Source organism: Magnolia sinica, chromosome 2 (assembly GCF_029962835.1).
Source record: "Magnolia sinica isolate HGM2019 chromosome 2, MsV1, whole genome shotgun sequence".
In the NCBI taxonomy this organism is placed as follows: domain Eukaryota; kingdom Viridiplantae; phylum Streptophyta; class Magnoliopsida; order Magnoliales; family Magnoliaceae; genus Magnolia; species Magnolia sinica.
In genome coordinates, this window is record NC_080574.1 from 42,232,185 (window position 1) to 42,251,861 (window position 19,677).

The 19,677-nt window shown below is 38.8% G+C and overlaps 1 protein-coding gene across 1 annotated transcript in view; it reads left to right on the forward strand.

Annotated features, from left to right (window-relative positions):
• The first annotated feature begins 927 nt into the window (after window positions 1-927).
• LOC131237037 (uncharacterized) overlaps window positions 928-19,677 on the forward strand; it is an 80,423-nt gene continuing 61,673 nt past the window's right edge. The window contains exons 1-2 of the mRNA XM_058234654.1: window positions 928-1,058; window positions 15,201-15,311. Of these exons, the coding sequence (XP_058090637.1) occupies window positions 15,263-15,311 (49 nt within the window). The 5' untranslated portion in view covers window positions 928-1,058; window positions 15,201-15,262. The remainder of the gene's footprint in view (window positions 1,059-15,200; window positions 15,312-19,677) is intronic.

Below are 19,677 nucleotides of genomic sequence, written 5' to 3' on the forward strand. Positions count from 1 at the left end.
TCATCAAGTGTGTCCCACCATGCATGATATGTCATAAAAATTACCTGACCAGAGATAGCCCGTGCATGATCTGGTTAATACACAGGCTTAAGTTTCAGGCTCAAGCCTGGCCTTGGACGCTAGCAGATAAGTTTCCCATTCTCCCAACAGAGTTCCCGTAGCCGTAGGTGGAAGCCACGTGCGGCGTATTAAGATGGCAAGAGCGAAAAAAATAAAAAGACGGATCCAAAACTCAACGGGATAGTGGGAATGGAAACTCCCATGATTGAAAGCTTCGGGGCCCACCGTGATGTTTGTATGCCATCTAAATCATTCGTAAGGTTATTCCTATCACCGGGATAAAGCAGAAAATAAAAATATTAACCTGATCCAAAAACGTCAATTCCTTCCTTTGTTGTGGTCTACTTGAATTTCGATCTGACTCCCTTTTGTACTCATGTACTAAATTGAGCTAGCTAAACTGATGGACGGAGTGGATTTCACACAGGGACATTGAAGTGGGCCTCACTTTGCTTCCAGCCTGCGGAAACTTCCAGGCACAGTACGTTCACCCAAAAAGCTGATGAACGGCCTGGATACTGCACGCGTGTGACACGAGTCCAACCGTGTCGGGAAATCTCTGGCAGCGGGAAGTAGCATTTCTCCACGCCGAAAATAACCTGAACCGGACCTCAGCCATGAAAATGGCCGCACTGCTCGCACCATATCCAGACCTGTCGTGACCATCAACTCCCATGTCATGCTTTCATGGCCATCTCTCAGAGAAACAATCTCTTCCTTTCTCCTTCCATTCTCTCTCGCATACAAACCCTAATCTCCGTTTTACAGGCAAAATCCTTCTCTCTCTCTCTCTCTCTCTCTCTCTCTGTCTCTCTCTCTCTCTTCCCTCCCCCCTATCTCTCTCTCTCTCTATATATATATATATATATATTTATTCTGCATTTCATTTATTTACTTATTTTCATTTCTCTTTCAGCGGCCGAACCATACGTTTGCTGGAGAAGTAGAAAACACCCGCTTTCATGGAGACGCTTCTTCCCATTCTGCGGCGGAGAAAGGTACTTATCGAAAATCTTGTTGTTGCCATCGAAGATGGTTGGATGATCTGAACCGTCCATTCTATGGGCGGTGTCGTAGATGGGCTACTTGTGGAGACTCACGATGAATGGATGATTATAACAATCTATATATCATCGACGGCTCCATTCAGCTACGTGAATCTTGTTATTGGACCGTGGCCTATCTGCAACTGCACCTGCAATATGAATAGTTCCAATAATCCTATCATCCAGCCATCTCTCCGTGTGGGTGACACCTGTCTGTGAGCAACACCTTCACATAGCGAGCTGTCTTTCAAATTCATGAAATGGGGCTTCTTTTCTGCATTTCTCAAATTTATTCATTCATTAAGGGGTCGTTTTGATGCTTGTAAAATTTTAACTTATAAGTTTTCTGGTGTAAAGTGTTGACAATTCCTTCTGTCTGGCTTTAAGCTGTATACTGTTTACAGGTAAACAGTTGTCTGTGTTTGGATAACCTTTAAAAGTGTTTACAATCTGTAATCTGTAATGGAGTATTCACACACAACAGAGCTTAGAGAGGTAAATTCGTATAAAATCTTCAAATGTCTTATAAGGGCTTCGTTTAAGATGGATCTTTGGATTGGGCTTATTTCAATAAAGCCTGGGGCTGATCCTTGCACCAAACTAAGCATTAAGTGGGCCACAAAAGTGGGCCCACTAACTCAAATGTCTTTTTATGAGGAGAAACTATTGAATATAAATAGTTAACTATAAACTACCATCAAATTGACAACAAAGAGAGCAATACAGTAAGAGCTCGCAGTCAACTAGAAAAAAGAGGCCAAATAAGACCCCAACCAATAGCTGCTACCTTGGAGGATTATGTTCCACACGCAACCAATGGTTTCGGCCATCCATGACCCCACTTGTACAAACTGAAAACCAAACCGTGTACTGTACAAAGTTACGAGAGACTACCAGAGGACTAATTAGATACTCTGGCAGAGTCTGATGGACACCTCCTTTTGTAGATGTGGCATATATGTAACTTAAATTAGACCGTCCAAATCATAGAAATAGTTTATAAACCTAAAATAATATTAGTTCACTGATTTAAGTCTTTGCTTTATGGAGATCTGTTTGTTTTAAGTCTTTGCTTTATGGAGATCTATTTGTTGAATTTGAACCGTTGATTTAATTTTATGTTGACTGTCATTAAATATCACTAGCATTCAAAGCTGTGATTCAGTAGAATGATTGTTTCATAAATCATCTAAAGTGTGCCCCAATATTTGGATGTTTTAAGAGGTTATCATATGCCACATGTACAATTTATTAGTGTCCATGTATCATTCATCAAACTCTGCCTGGGAATCAAAGCTTTTCTTGAGCTAAAGACCATCAGCCCAAGCATTGTATCATAGGCCGAGCATTGTTTAAAATCACAGGGACTTTTCCGTAAATTCCTCTTCTTGCAAACACCCCAACCATTTAAGGGATGCTTGCTATCTCCATGTCCTTGGATGTTTGCGAAAGAAGCCGTAAATCCAATCTCAGCAGGCATAGCTAAAATGGTAGGTAGATAATGTACTAGATTTCCTCATCTTTTGTGGCCAAATTCAAATTGAGAGAGTAACAGGTCATGTCAACTTCAAACGGAGAAACAAGGCATTCAGGAGAGAGAGAGAGAGAGAGAGAGAGAGAGAGAGAGAGAGAGAGAGAGAGAGAGAGAGAGAGAGAGAAATCCTTGCTTTTTGCCAGGTTTCAAATCACAATTGAAAGTGAAAGCTTCTCCCCTTAATAGAGAATTTTGATAAAAAATCCATTGCTTTTTGCTAGGTTTCAGATCACAATTGAAAACTTTAATGTGTTTACAGCCGTAAAGCCTTTACAGGCAAATGCAGGCATCCAAACAGCCCCCACAATCCGATTACCTTAATCGCTTTACAACTTAAGGATTTTACAGGCATCCCAACGACCCCTTATTATTATTATTAATTTTCACAATCGTAGGTAGGCAAAAATTGTGAATGCACTATTATCTTTAAATCACTTATGTTTTTAATGTCCGTTTCGCAACAAAATCAATAGCTCATAGGACCATTAAGCCTTGGGCCCTCCTTGGCCACACTTCTTAACCAGAACGGTTCATCTTGTAATTGGATGCTCCATGGGGAAGAAATCCCATTGGCCAGATGATCCCATGGGTCAAATGCATAGTTAACAAATAAAAAGGCCATCAAGGTTCACATTCTACATGTAGAAGTTTTTTGACCGGATGGCAGAAACATATGATCGATAAATGTTTTTTCCAAATTGGCTGTCTAAAATGGGAGTCACTAGATGAATGGTTCTAATAACCAAAGGTGTACGCGTGGTGATGGGTCCTCAAACTTCGATCTTTTTTGGTCTCTTGGACTACTAAGGCCTTCTTTTTGTTTTTCCTTCCATGGTTATTGAGTCATAGTACTAGTTTTACAATAGTGCTTTTTTCTGAAATCTTTAACTGGACAAACTAATTCTTCTAATTCTTGCATCATGGCAGAATTTCTCAATCCCAATGATCCATGCAAATTACAAAATTTATTACTATATAGGAATGCAAGAGAGGACAATTATTGAGGTTGTGTTTGGATGCCTGTGGATGCGGGTGCTTTCTTAAGCTAATATTTAGATCACATTGCTGGAACTGACACACTCTAGCATTGCTTCTACGTGGAAAAGGTAAATGGTGCCCCACATAATGCGGTCCTCATTCTCTTAGCCCACCAAATGCATAGCAGAAGGGATATCCATTCATTTTGATTGTGATTTGTGGTATGTTGACGTGAGACTCTTTGTACTTTAGGTGGTCCTATGGACTATCATATAATTTTCTTATTAATTTATTAATATAAATTAGATAGAGGGGTGTTATGGAACCCTAATCACTTAATAAATCTCTAATTATAGTTTTCATGGTATCAGAGAGGGAGTCTTTTACAAAACACTACCCCCTAATCTTCTTCTTCTCGTTTTTGGCGTCATCCCCTCGGCAACTGCAACCATTGCCTTGTCAAAACCAATTCTAGATGTAAAACCCACCCAATATCAAACCCCATAATTGCACCCTAGTGCCATCCGCCACCTTCGACTGCTTCTGCCAATCGAACCCATCACCTCTCGCCAGCGCCGTTTGCTGTTGAAATGGAATAGATGCACGGTTGATGAAGCTTGGAGGTTGAATCCAACGGCGAGGGGCGAGTGGTGAAGGCAGATTTGGATGATTGCTTGAAATAGGAAGGGCTCAATAACGAGGGGCCGCAAATATATAAGTTGATTGCCATTTCATCCGAGAGAAGATCACTTTCAAGGAGATTACCATAGCTTATATTTAGTCCAAATCACTGGTTGCAAATATCCTTACTAAGGCCTTACCATATGCACACTTTTCTTTACTATGTTCCAAGCTAGGCATGATAGATATTTATGCTCTAGCTTGAGGGGGAGTGTTGAAGTGAGACTCTTTGTACTTTGGGTAGTTATACGGACTATTGTATATTTTTCCCTTTTAGTTTGTAAATATAAATTAGAGAGGGGTGTTATGGAACCCTAATCTCCTTAATATCTAATTATAGCTTTTCATGGTATATCCACATGTGCCCTATGAGTTAAAATGAGGTGTCAAATGATGTAGACCGGTTATCAAATCAATGAGATCGTAATACCGAACTGCAAGTATAGACAAAGAACACACCATGAAGATATTGAAATGGAGAGGAATAAACAAATTTACTGAAATTGAAAGTTGTTCACTTCATGCAAATCCTTACCATCATCTTTCAAAAAAAGAAAAAAAAAGAGCGAACCATCCCCATCGTGTAAGCCTTATCTTGAGTCCCAACTAACAGGGGTTGGCTACACAAATCCTATTGTACCATTCCACTCTATCAAGGGTCATAACTTATTACTTCTTACTCATACTTTTTTGTTTTTCATTTTTTTGAGAGATAACTTAATGTAAGGGCATTTTCACACCGGGCTCGTGTGGGTGTGGCATGTGGGATATAGGGGCACACTCGGGGTGGGTGGCCTGTGTGAGGCGGGTGGCTCGTGTGATGTGGGGCATACGAGGGGGGTTTGGCCGAGGACCTAACCCATGGGAAGTGGGGCTTGGGCTATGAGATAAAAAGATTGATTCGCCATGCTCTATCAATTCAAGCTTTTAGAGCAAGTGGTTAGTTGTCCTGCATCATAGCTGAAATATAAACCCTACAAAACTTTTTGTTTGGATGCCTGTAAAATCCTTAAGCTGTAAAGGGATTATAGGCAGTGTTTGAGTTGTCAGTCTCTCCAAAGATAAAATATCGTTATCACCGATAATATCGCTGATAACTGGAAATGCGGGGAAACTTAGGAAAAATGGTGGATTTTTTAGTGAAACTTTAGGAGATGTTTAAATACACATATTTATATATTTAGGAATAAAAAAATTACAAAAAACAATACATAATAAGTTTTCATTTAATGGGGGCTAAGCATGTGTTGTTATAATAAATCCAACATTCTAATCCATCCTTCCATCTATCCAATCATCCATCCATCCCATCTATACATTTAACCATCCAACCATCCATCCAACCCATCCAACCATCCCATCCATCCATCCATCCAACCATCCAACCATCCACCCATCCAACCATATACCCATCCATCCAACCCACCCATCCATTCATCCATCCATCTATCCAATCCAATCCATCCATCCATCCAACTATCCAATCCACCCATCCAACCATCCCATCCATCCATCCATCCATCCATCCATCCATCCAACCAACCATTCAATCCATCCATCCATCAACTCATCCAAATTCTAATTCATCCATCCCATCCATCCATCCCATCTATACATCCAACTATCCACCCAAACATCCATCCCATCTATACATCCAACCTTCCATCCATCCCATCTACCCATCAATCCAACCATTCATTACAAAATCCATACAGATAGGTGTTTTTAATATTTTTTCATTAAATACATTATTAATTTATATTTTAAAATATTTTTAAATAAATCCAAAAATTAAAAATAAATAATGTAATACTTTAATTTCCTTTAAATGGCCCCAATGGATCCTGATGGGTCCCATTAGGCTAGCCCATCCTCATCATGTAATAATTCAGGCCACAATGGGCCCCATTTAAAGAAAGAAAGAAATAGTTTATTTTATCTTAAAAATAGATTTATTTTATTTAAAAAATATAAAAATGGATTTTATATACAGGCACTTAGAAATTGAACATGTGGCACACAAGTGTCAAATTAAATTGTTCAAATTATGGTATCCTGCTTAAGTTATATCATGAATCCAAATTAAGCTTTTTTTAATCATCTAAATATCCAGTTGGTGGACATTTATTGGACAGTTAAAATAAAAAAAATCCAATGGTCTTCATTTTTAGCTCATGACCCAACATGATCGGGCAAAATGAATGGACGAGATGGATTTCTGACAAATATCATGGTGGGCCCCATGGCCCCACCTAACTTCCAATGCATTCCTGTGAAAGGCCTTGCTACGCTGCAGAACTGGGAAGCAGATTGCGTGGTGTGCCGCACACCACCAACCTCTATATTGATGTCACCAAGTTTTGTGAGCCCCAATATGATCATTTTTATGTCCAAACCGTTAGTCCGTTTGCCGAAATATTTTTAGGACTTGAACCAAAAAACGAGACATATCCAAAGCTCATGTGGACCACACCATAGAAAGCAGTGGGGATTGAAGGCCTACCATTGAAAATTTCTTTGGGGTTACAGAAGTTTTGGATAAATCTTATATTTGTTTTTTCCCTTTCATTCAAGTCTACGTGACCTTATGAATAGGTTGGATGGCAAATAAACATCATGGTGGCCATAGGAAGGTATCAACGGTGGGAATCAATGTCCCGATTGCTTTATGTGGTGTGGTCCACTTAAGATTTGGATCCGTCTCATTTATGGGCTCATGCTCTAAAACGATCTCGCCAAATGGAAGGATGGATAGGATATAGCAAAAAAATCATGGTGGGGCTAATAGAAATTGGTGGCCTCAACACACCATGGAGGTTGGTGCGTGTGGCACACCATGTAATCTGCTTCTGCTGAACCATCGGCATGGGTGGGATAGAATTTGGCTGTGGATCCCACCTCAATGTATGTGTTGTATATTTACGCCGTCCATCTGTTCTGCTAGCTCATTTTAGGACATGAGCTGAAAAATTAAACAGATCCAAATCTTAGGTGGACCACTGACCACACTACAAGAAACAATGGTCATTCACCATTAAAAAAATTTTGTGGGCCATGAAAGTTTTGGATCATGCTGATATTTGTGTTTTCCCTTCATCTAGGTCTATGTGACCTTATGAACAGCTTGGATGCGAAATAACCATTACGGTGGACCCTTTAAAGTTTTTAATGGTGGGTGTTTAATGACGACTGTTTCTTGTGCTGTAGTCCACCTGAGATCCAGTTATGCTTCATTTTTGGGCATATGCCCTAAAATGACATGGACAAATGGATGGACGACGTAGATATACAATTCATACATTGAATACATTGAGGTGGGCCCTAGAGAGTCGTTGCGCGTCCGTATTAAAAAAAGGAACCCGACTCTAAAAATTCTCCGTAAACAAAGGGAAGCAAAAACCTAAAATCCTCCGTAAGCAAAGGGAAACCGAAACCCTTTTCCTTTTTTAACCCTAAAATCCAGTTTGAAAAATCTTCAATGTCGATTCTCATCGGGAAAATGAATATTTTTTTTTACGGAAATCAAGCAAGATTACATAAAACTCGCCGAAATTCTTAAAATTTATTACTGTTAGAAGACTTGTGGGTTTATTTCGTACTTTTGAAGATTGGAGTTGTCAATCCACAATCCAACCGCCGAAGATCTTCCAAAACTCCTCAAAAGCAGGGTGTCCCGTATCCGTTACGATACGGCTGATACGTAACGGTAACGGCCGACACCGTAACGGCTGTTACAGGCCTTGAAAAAAAAAAAAAGAAAGAGAAGAAGAAAGAACTTACCTTTTTTCCTTTCTTTTCTTCTTCTTCTCTTTCTTCTTCTTCTTCTTCTTCTTGGGTAGCTGCGGCTGCAGCCTTCTTTTTCTTTTTCTTCTTCTTCTTCTTCTTCTTCTTCTCTCTCTCTCTCTCTCTCTCTCTCTCTCTTTCTCTTTCTCTCTCTCTCTCTTTTTTTTTATGTTGATGATGTTTGTGGCCCACCTAATGGGGTGTTAGGGGCCAGGCCGTCCAAGGCATGGACATGGCAGGCGTACCACACACCAGCTAGCTGCTGTAGGTACGTGTCACGCTAAGACAGCACTGACACTCCTCGAGCTCCGAGTTGTACGAACGGTTCGAAGGAGATCAAAGTTACATGGGCTCCACAGTGATGTATTTATTATATCTACACTGTTCATCTATTTTTAAATATCATTTTAAAGCATTACCCAAAAAATGAATCGTATCCAAAGATCGTCTGGACCACACCAAAAATAGCAGCGGAGGTGATGATTTTCACCGTTAAACAATTCGTAGGCCCACCATAGCATTTATTTTCCATCCAATCTATTCATAAGGTCAAAAAGACCTGAATGAAGAGGAAAAACAAATTTCATATTGATCCAAAAGTTCTGTGATCCCAAAAAGGGTTTCAATGGTAGACGTTCAATCCCCCACTGCTTTTTGCTGTGTGGTCCACTTGATAATTAGATCTGTATTATTTTTTGTGTCAAGCCTTAAGACGATCTCTTCAAATGAATGGACAGTTTAGATATAACACATACCTCATGATCAGACCCACAGGACTTACTGATGTCAATACACACAGGTACACCAGGCAGACTCTATGGAGTTACGCAACACGTTTTGTACATGTGCCGCGTGGCCCCACCATAATGTATATATTTTATCCATGCCGTCCATCCATTTTGCCATATCATTTTAGGTCATGATCCAAAAAATTAGTAAGATCCAAATCTCAGGTGGACCACACTATAGGAAACAGTGGTTATAGAATGCTCACCATTAAAAATTTCTTAGGGTCCACTGTAATGTTTATTTTTCATCTAACTTGTTAATTGGGTTACATTGACGTGGATGAAGGGAAAACACACATGTCAGCTTGATTTAAAACTTTTGTAGCCCCCAATAAATTTTTAATGGTGGACGTTTAATTATTTTTGTTTCTTATGGTGCAGTCCACCTGAGCTTTGGATGTGCCTCATTTTTGGGCTCATGCCCTAAAATTATTTGGCAAAATGGATGGACGGTGTGGATATAACACATTCATCACGGGTGGGGCCCAAAAAACTTTGACACGTGTGCTACACTTCACAATCCGAGTCCCGCCTAATTCGGGCCCTTAAAAAATTGTACACGAGACATATATTAACTTAAAATTTACCAATTAAATTATGGACTGCAATTGTTAACTCACAATGCCAAAATCAAATTGTTTGAATAGTTTTAATTGTTAATTTGTGGACTTTTATTTTTTAAAATAAGGCCTTTTGATTTTTTTCATGATTCACTATCCAATAAATGTCCATCAATTCATAAGTGGGATAATGGCAATAAATTGCATGAATTTGAGGCTGATTTGGAGCATAGATTGGTCCTCCAAGTCAGCCCCAAATTGGCAACGCCATCTACCTGAATTTAATTTCATTTTTTTAAAGAACTATTAGGAGAAATGATATCAAGTTGTTAAGTATATAAATTAGATATTTAGAAAATTAAATATATGAATTTTGTAGTCAAATTCAGGTTACCTGGTTCAAAAATTAATCAGACAGTCCGATACAACTTCTCACCAAAGAGTGGACCGTTAAACCACCATAAACATGTTCCAATTTATAAATGAATGCACATTTGGAATGCTTAGAATATTCTGGATTTAATCCATATTTTTTCATATTTTTTTTGGCAAAAAAAATAAATAAAATTGCACCGTTACGGGCCGTTACGCCCTCGTATCACCGTTACACCCTCGTATCTGTATCGGTATTGGAGGGCACCGTTACGCCAACCGATACCGATACGGGATACCTTGCTCGAAAGGTATTTTCTTTATTTATTTATTTATTTTTTAATTTATTATTTATTTATTATTTATTTTTATTTTTTTTATAGAGTTTCCAGCATTTAAGCTGGACATATGCTCGATTTTATCGCAGACAATCACCGAAAATGTCGAAAATTTGCCATTTTATCGGAAAATCGAAAAAATCGGCGAAATCTCGCCGATATCCAGTAGAGATTCGAAATTTGGGGTTTTCGGTATCAACGAGCCACCGATACTAAAAATATTGCCGATAATTCGATATTATCGCCGATAATTTAAACACTAATTATAGGTAATTGGATTGCATGGTTGTTTGGATACTTGCATTTGCTTGTAAAGACTTTACAGGTTGTAAACACATTATAACTTTTAGTTGTAATATGAAACCTGTTAAAAAAAAGAAATAAAAAAGCAAACCATCACCATCATGTAAGCCTTATCCTGAGTTCCCAACTACTAGGGGTCGGCTACACAAATCCTATTGTGCCATTCCACTCTATCAAGGGTCATAACTTATTACTTCTTGCACATACTTTTTTTTTTTTGATAACTTAATGCAATGACATTTTCACACTGGGCTCGAGTGGGGTGGCATGTGGGATATAGGGGCACACTTGGCGTGGGTGGCTCGTGTGAGGCGGGTGGCTCGTGTGATGTGGGGCCCACGAGGGGGGTTCGGCTGAGGACCTAACCCATGGGAAGTGGGGCCTGGGCTATGAGATAAAGGGATTGATTCGCCACGCTCTATCAATTCAAGCTTTTAGAGCAAGTGGTTAGTTGTCCTGCATCATAACTGAAATGTAAACCTCACAAAACTTTTTGTTTGGATGTCTGTAAAATCCTTAAGTTGTAAAGGGATTATAGGTAATTGGATTGCAAGGCTGTTTGGATACTTGCATTTACCTATAAAGGCTTTATAGGTTGTAAACACATTACAACTTTTAGTTGTAATATGAAACCTGTTAAAAAGCCATATTTCAAATTAGAGGTGAAGTCTTATAGCTAAAAAGACATTGTATATAATAGAACATGATGGTTGATACACACTCGTGATGTGTGGGGCCCATCGTAATGTCTACGGTACATCCCCCCCTCCCCAACAAAAAAAAAAAAGAAAAAAAAAGAAGAGAAAAATAGCTTGATTGATCATCAAATAGACCACACGAGAGGGAAGGATGGCATGCCCACCATAAAAGCTTTTAGATTGCATGTGGGGTCCACTGTGATGGGTGGAAGACATCCAATTTGTCCAGTGCGTGCATTCTTTGATGCTTTGCTTGGTCCCCAAAAATAATGAAGTCCTTTTTATGTGATTCGCCGATTTTGACGAGATTTACCGCCCCAAGCTCTATGCAGTGTGAATTCCTACTTCATACATTGTAAACATTTTACAAGTTAGCCCAACACATAATCTGTTTACCTATAAACAAATTACCATTTTAAAGACAAACATAATAGCATGTAAATAGTTTACACCTGAAACTCTTTTTAGGTGTAAAGTGTTTACAACTTAAATTTACAGGCTTCCAAACGACCTTGTAGAAAATGTAGTTTCCTACCTCATAGAAGAACTTCCTTTTGTAGACCCTAGAAGGCACCCTAAATCCCAATGAATTTTTTATTAAGGTTTTTCAAAGATTAGATTGATTTCAAATCAATTGAATTTATCTAAGATAGCAGCAATTCTACCTACAAAAGATTCAACCAATTAGTAATGGCCTATAATAGTTACAATGAATCCAGAAAAATCATCCCTAAAATCTTTGGAGAATCCTGCAAGTCAACAACCATTTAGGCAAAATCAGCACATATATCTTCAAAAAATAATAAATGGCAGTATCTCAAATTCAGCCCCCCAAATTAGGTGCAAACAGCCCATGATTCATCACATGTTGGCCCTTGGGTTTGTGTAAACTTGCCTGAGTTTTCAGGAAAAATCAATGGATCAACTGATTTGCACATGACTTGGTCAAGTTTTATAATTAGGCAAAAGATGATGGGATATGAATTCATAACCACTCTGCGTGAGAGCACTGCTCATCACCAGAACAATAAAGGGAATGCGAAAGATCTGTCTTTTTAAAAATAAATACCATCATTTTCATGGACAAATGATTACCAAACCTCATCCATCCACACGTGGCATACATAAATGTCAATCCATATTATACAAAATCACTGGCCCCTTGTACAATGCATGCATAAACATCAATCCAGATTGTAAAATCATAGGTGCCACTTACCACATGGAAATCCAGACTGTACAAATCATAGGGCTCATTGTGGATGGAGCATAGCCCGAAAATCCCATTGATTGGTTGTCCCAATCATCCATTTTGTATTTAATTTGACAAGCATCACTATAAGCTGAATTTACATAAATTTGCTCGAGATTTTGGGAAAAATGGATGGATCACTAATTTGTGTACCACTCAGTTGAGTTTCGTAATTAGGCAAAAGGTAATGGGATTTGAAATCATGACCACTTTTATACACGAGACCACTGCTCATCACTAGAACAACGAAGGGAATGTAAAAGATCTGCATTTTTTAAATAATTACCATCATTTTCATGGACAAATGATTAAACTAACCTCGTCCATCTACATGTAGCATGCATATATGTCAATCCATATTATACAAATCATGGGGCACATCATACAATAAACATCAATCATCATCATTGCCATCATCCAGGCCTTATCCCAGTTAATTGGGGTTTGGCTACATGAATCCTGTTCCACCATTTCATTCTATCAAGGGCAGTATCTTCGGTTCGACCATAGGTCATCAAGTCTTTTCTTACTACCTCAATCCAAATTGTAAAAAATCATAGGGGCCACCAAGCACATGGCATGCATAAACAGAAATCCAAACTGTACAAACCATAGGGGCCACCAAGCACGTGACATGCATAAATAGAAATCCAAACTGTTCAAATCATAGGGCCCATTGTGGATGGAGCATAGCCTGAAAATCACATTGATCGGTGATCCTAACCATCCATTTAGTAGCCATCAATTCGATGTATAAATGTAAAATAGTCAGTGATCCAAATTCTACTAGTCTAGTGTAGGTTTGGGTCTATTCCCCCTACACTATGGGGCCCATGATGCATTCCAATTATTGAATCAATGCAAATTCAATTCCGAATCACTAGAATGGATGAAGAACATGCACTACGTAAGAGTACTTGAATGGATTGGGATAAACAACTTATTTAAACTTGTAGCTTTTTATTAATTACAAGTAAAACTCTACAAAAATCAGAAAATATGAAGTACCTTCGACCTCCCAGAACAACCCTTTTATAGAATCGAAGACACCCTAGAATCCCTATGAATCGTTAATTAGGAATTTTCAATTAAATCTATTGAAAATAAGATAGTAGCAACAAGTAAATCTACAAAGATTTTGCCAATGATGGAATAGCCTAAAAATAGCTTCCGTATATATATCTAGAGAATCAACCCCCAAAATCTTTAGAGAATAAACTAAGTCATTAACTAGAATCATCCAAAAATAGCAACTGTAGTTTGTAGACCTTGAAATTCAACACAACCCATAAATTCAATACATGTTGGGCCAATTGCTAGGCCTTGGGCCTGCATCAACACAACCCATAAATTCAATACATGATTTGGTGTAAAACCCTAGTTTTTGGACTCCTATTAATTTCACTCCCTTTCTTCTAATGTAAACATCAATAACCATTAACCTATGTTGTACAATTAGACTCACTCATGGTATAACCTTGTAATCCTTACATATATTTCTTTCCAAAGTAGAAAGAAATTTATTTGGCTTGTATATGATTCACTTTTGAAAGTTACCAATTGTTCATCTTTCTTTTTGAAGTAGTGTTCGCTAGAGCTAGATTGTATGCCATGGTGAAGTCAAGGATGGCATCTCCCATCTCATTCTTCTCCCAAAATCATATCCTCCACGTATGCTCTCATATCCTCTACTTTCTTTTCCTACATGACCATTTAAGTTTCCTCTACAAATATTCTCTACCGTTCAGAAATCCTTACATTAGTCCATTCATATTCTCCTGGAATTGTCTTTTGATTCTATTTTCTAATCCTACCTACGAAGCGTATGCGCTAATAACATTGATGATCTCCTCTCCTAACGCAAGTTTTATTGGTAAAATCCTGTCACTTACTCTCACAACATTGACAACTTTATCTTTTAAATATTTATCTACCACTATCCCTACCCCATTTCTATCATTGTCCTTTCCTATATGCCAAGGTTTATATTCATTAATTCTCTAGTTTTGTCCCCTTTTCACTTGGTCTCCTGAATGCAAGCTGTGTTAACTCTCCTTCCGTTTCATCATATCTACTAACTCCATACTCCAACTTGTCAATATTCCTATATTCCATGTGGCAAGACAAATTTTGTTCTCCTGGTTTAGCGTCTTTACCTGTGTGCGTCTAGAATGACACAGGAACCCTTGCCTACTTTTCACAACAACTGGGCATTGTTGCGGCACTTTGCTTCTGAGGGACGCCCAAGCTAACTTGTGCCCATTACTCATTACAACCGGGTTCCGATGCAGCGCATTGTTTACATGGAATGCCCTAGCATGAATTTTGAATGTCACATTGTTTGGATTCATGATAGAAGTTATAGCATAAGTTTGACACTGGCTGCCAACCCGATAATGAGAGCACAAAATCCCCACAGGCACAATGTAATAGGTTAATACATAGGTTGGTTACAATCAAGCGCTATCTAATAGTCTAGTGCATAGGTTGATTAGGATCAACGAGTTTCCAATTCATTTTACATATGAGACTAATATGACTGTATTTTGGTCCTCTTTTTCCTTCTTGTTTTTACATGCCAACTTTTATATGCTGTCACAAGTGTGTTGTCTACTTATTATCCATCTTTATAGGCAAAAAAATGGAATTTAGATTGAGAAACATAATAAAAAAATGTTAATGAATTTTACTGATGAAAACTGTGATAGGTATATTGGCTCGGGGTTGGGGTCGGAGATAAGCAAAAGAGGACATTCCTTTGTGATTAGAACATTTTATATTGAGCCTTTTCTATTTTTACATTTCAGGCCGCTTTGACAGTTCAACTTGGAAGGCAGTGGATTCGAGGATTGTTGGGATTACAAAGTCAATGATTTCATCTCCTGTCTGGCTGGTCTTGAAGATTCTTCAAAACAAAGGTGGTGGTTTCTTTCATTACATAAATAACGCGATGGAGGATCCAATGTTGCTTTTCAGCATGTTTTTGAGTCATTTAATATTAATCATATTGAACCTTTTTTCCCTGTAATTGGACACAGACTTATGCCTCTTCTTGATTGGATGGACATTTTCTAAGCAGAGAGGAAGGGAGGGAGGGAGACTGATCAATAACATTTAATATTGACAGTCAAGGTCGTTTACTCTAAAATTGGTCAATTGCCAATTTGATCCACATATTTGTTGGTGCCCATCATGGATTACTAATGATTGTAAAAGATCACTTTCGTTAGGCAATCAATCTATGACTTTCTAAGCAATTCCAATCACTTTCTAAGCCTTTCCATCTATGACTGATCAATAGCATTTAATATCTGTTAGTTTCCAATCACTTTCTAAGTTCCATCCATGGTTTAGAAAAAAAAGGATGGCCAAAAAAGAAGGCCAAATCAAGGATGGATTGGATAGTCTGATCAGTGTGGTTTTCACATGGTAACAATGAAATATGTTAATGTGTTAATAACTTAATGGACAGTTCAGATTGATTGATTGGGCTTCCAAATGGCCCAGGACAACTAGGAACACTACTAAGATCACTGGAGCTACTTAATGGACAGTTCAGATGATTGATTGGTTTGTCAAAATGACCCAATGCAACTAGGAGCACTATAACTTACAGTGCTCTGACAGCACTGTAGCATTTCTTATACATACATAATGTGCATTTATATGATAACTCCGCATGGTAGTTATCTGCCTGCTGCCCCCAGCCTGGTTAAAGAGGGGTTGACGTCATGTAGGCAGCCAGTTGTTGAACTTTTTCCTTGGAATCATGATTTGTAAAATCAAATCCAAGTAACTGGGACACGATCTTTTGGCAAGTAAAACTAGTAGAGACCCTAATCTAACTTCTTAATTCAACAGTGTTCCTAACCTAGCTACTAAGTTGTACTGCTAATCATTAATCATGTAAGAATACCAGCCCCGAGTTCGACGCATGGTGCTCTTAGGAGGGGTCCTCTTCTTCGTGACTTGTGACACAATCCCACTTCTCACCGTTGTGCATTTCTCGGGTTTCTATTATGGCACAAGTTGCTTGCTCCCGTGGATCAATTTGTTTCCTCACTCTAGTGGTATCTTGTATGGAAGTCTTTTAGAAAAGGACACATTTGTATTTTATTTTTTCTTGACTGGACAGGACCTTTATAAATTAAGAAGAAAAAGAAAATAAAAAAAAGAAAAGAAAAGAGAGGATTTGTACATGCCCAATCATTTATTGAGTGCTAGAACTTCGTGTTCTTTCTCTTCTTCCTGGAAGTCATTTTACACTTCTCTTGTCAAGCTCTTGCTTGGGCATTTTAGTGAATAATGGATGGGTGTCTCTTGAGCCACTTTTATAATACCAGCCAATCATCCATCCCTTTCCTTTGGTCAAATCTCAATCAATTTCTAAACATCTTCATTCAGGATGGGTGGCTTGTTCCAATGCACAAACTTTCCGCCATGAGTGTTGAGAATGAGATACAATTATCCTACATCTTCTCCATGATCTTCAAAACTCAACCCCGGAACACCACTAAAGAACGTTTTTTTTTTTTGGGTGAAACCCTAGCTTCCAAATTGAGAGCTCGATTAGTGTCTTGTTCCGAAATATTGAGAGTCATTTATCTTGTCAACTTACTAACCTTTGTAACTGCTGTATATCTTCCTCGATTTAAACTATTCACTATCAGCTATCGATTCATAGTTTGTATTGTTTATCTTCATTGTTGAGAATTGCTGTCCATGAACCCCGAGAATGAACAAGTTCTTATACCGACTGATGCAAACAAGAAATCACTACTTCACAAGAGGAATGAGAGCAAGCATTCCTCTATGGATTAAACCATGAGGATCTCCTCAAAGAGAAAACTTCAATGTAATAGTTTGAATACATCAGAAGTCCTCTCATCATTTCTAAGCAAAACTAAAAGAAACTTTAATCTAACATCTATTGTGATGCAGGACATGAAATTGAAATATAATATGCAAGAATTTAGGCGTAGATCAAACTAATGTAGAACGATCATATGATAATTCCACATCCCACACAAAAGCTCAAACATTCAAGTAAAGGGGAATTTGCACGGGTCCAGGCCTACACAGGTTAGGACTGGATCAATAAAATTATAGACCAAACGATGCTCAAAGGGAAATAGAATTTAGCCACACATGCACAACAATCAGTCCCTAATCCAAGGGATTCCCCAATTTCAATTCGAGGAACCCTAGGTTGAGAAAATGGGCAAATAAGTTAGGGATAATGCAATCTAGGGTTAGGGTTATGAAAAACTAGCGTGAAAGGGGAAAATAGGAAGAAAACCTAAACCAAACGACAGCTCTCGCGTGCGGACCGCGGCCCGGGCCTGTTGCACGTGTGTAGGAGGCTGGCCGCACATGCGCTGGGGGCTTCTAGGCTTTGGTCGGCCAGGGGGGACTACAAACCCTCCAAATCTCGTGGCGATCCGACGTGTGGTCTGGGCGCAGTGCTTCGTCGAAGTTTTGGCCCTCCTGCAGGGCCAGATTCTGAAAACTGGATATAGGGAGATGAACGGCTGCAAAACAAACGGATTTGATGCGAGGATGATCGTAGAATGGGAGGAATATGGATGACATGAGATGGGGGTGGATTGGGATAGACGTGGCTTCGCACCACGGTAGTTAGCCCTTCGAAAAGGGAGGACTTTGCACCCACTTGAATTTTTTCCACAACTTAGAAACTTAGAGAGCAGAAAAAACATGTAGGAATTTTTTATTCAACTTTAATGAATCAAAGAACTACAAGGAGTGCCTATTTATAAGAAAACCCTATACCCCAAAACTCGCGCCTTGTGCACAACCTATTACTTGGCGATGAAGTAAACCAAAATAAAAACTAATCAAAGAAATCTAAAGCGTTCATGATGTTCTAAATAACATAAATAAACAAAACCTGAAATATGAATTTAATCGGACTAGTGGGCCACGATCATGAGATTCCATGATGGGCTTTACTTGACTATCAGGCCTACTCTCTTGAACCATAACTCCGTCTTCTAACTAGGAGGCCCTCCCTGGACGTTGTCATCGAGCCAGATCGACGGTGGGGCTCTCCTTTTCCTTGCGTACGCGCGTAGGGGGCCGGCGTGTGTGTGCGTGTGCACGTGATGTCCCTATCATATTGGCCCTGACAATACAAGTTAGCATTTATTTATAGTTCTTGGGTGTCCTTGAAAGACAAAATTGGAAAACAATGGGAAAGCTTGGGATGCTGTGATTGTTGGGTTCGGACTATATTTAAGAAACATGACAGAGAATCAAGAAACTAATTATGGTGTTTTATTTTGTATTCTTTTGCTGTTGTTCAAATATATAAATACCAGCTTTGGGGTTTGGAGATGTAGTGTTGGTGAAGACAAGCCTGTTAAGCATTAAGAGAAGTTTATGGCTGCAAGTGTTTTTAACCCAGTGAGTGCCATTTCTGGAAGGGATGCACTTGTGAAGTTGGCTTTGCGCATGCTGACCGTTAAGTGTTTATAAAGATTTGAGATTTGCACAAAAGGGCGAAGAACATAAGGGATGATTCGAGATTGTTCCATACCCAACTATACAAAGGGAGGGATAGAACGACCAAACAGACCTAGAATATCTTGCATATTGCATCCTGTAAAGTGCATGTTCCCTAAATATTAGCCTAACCTCTAGCTTTCTGATAAACCATCTCCATGGGAAGCACTTTGTTATTGAAGGTCCTGCTGTGTTCCTTCGAAGTGACTGCCAGCGCTGGCAATTTCCATAAATTCTGATCTTTTTGCTCTGAGAGTTCCATTTTCCAGATTGAATATGTTCTTCCCTGGCGTGATCCACTGCATCTTAAAGAGAGCCAGGAATCCCCAGCAGAGCCCTGATGTAAATTCACAATGCAAGAATAGTTGATCAGTGTTTCTGCATCCTTTTGACATAGAACTCATACAGTTTTGAGCATCATGTTTCTCAATTGGAGCTGATCAATTGTCGGAGTTTTTTTCTTTTGGTTCGCAGCTAGCCATGCAGCTAGTTGGTGGGGACCCAGAAATCGCCATGTGTGCATCAAAGTTAGTAGTCTGATCATAGTTCCCGCCTCTCTTGATCAGCCTATAAAATGACCTTACAGAAAATTCCCCAATATTTCAAATTTCCACCTCTAACTATCTACATTTTGAAGCCAAGGAAAAACTCTGAATACATTCCTGAATGTGGCAAAATCATCAATTTCCTCTTCGGACAGATTCAAACAAAATGCAATTTCAAGTTCTAAGGGGATTTTGTTTCATATCTGACGCATAATTG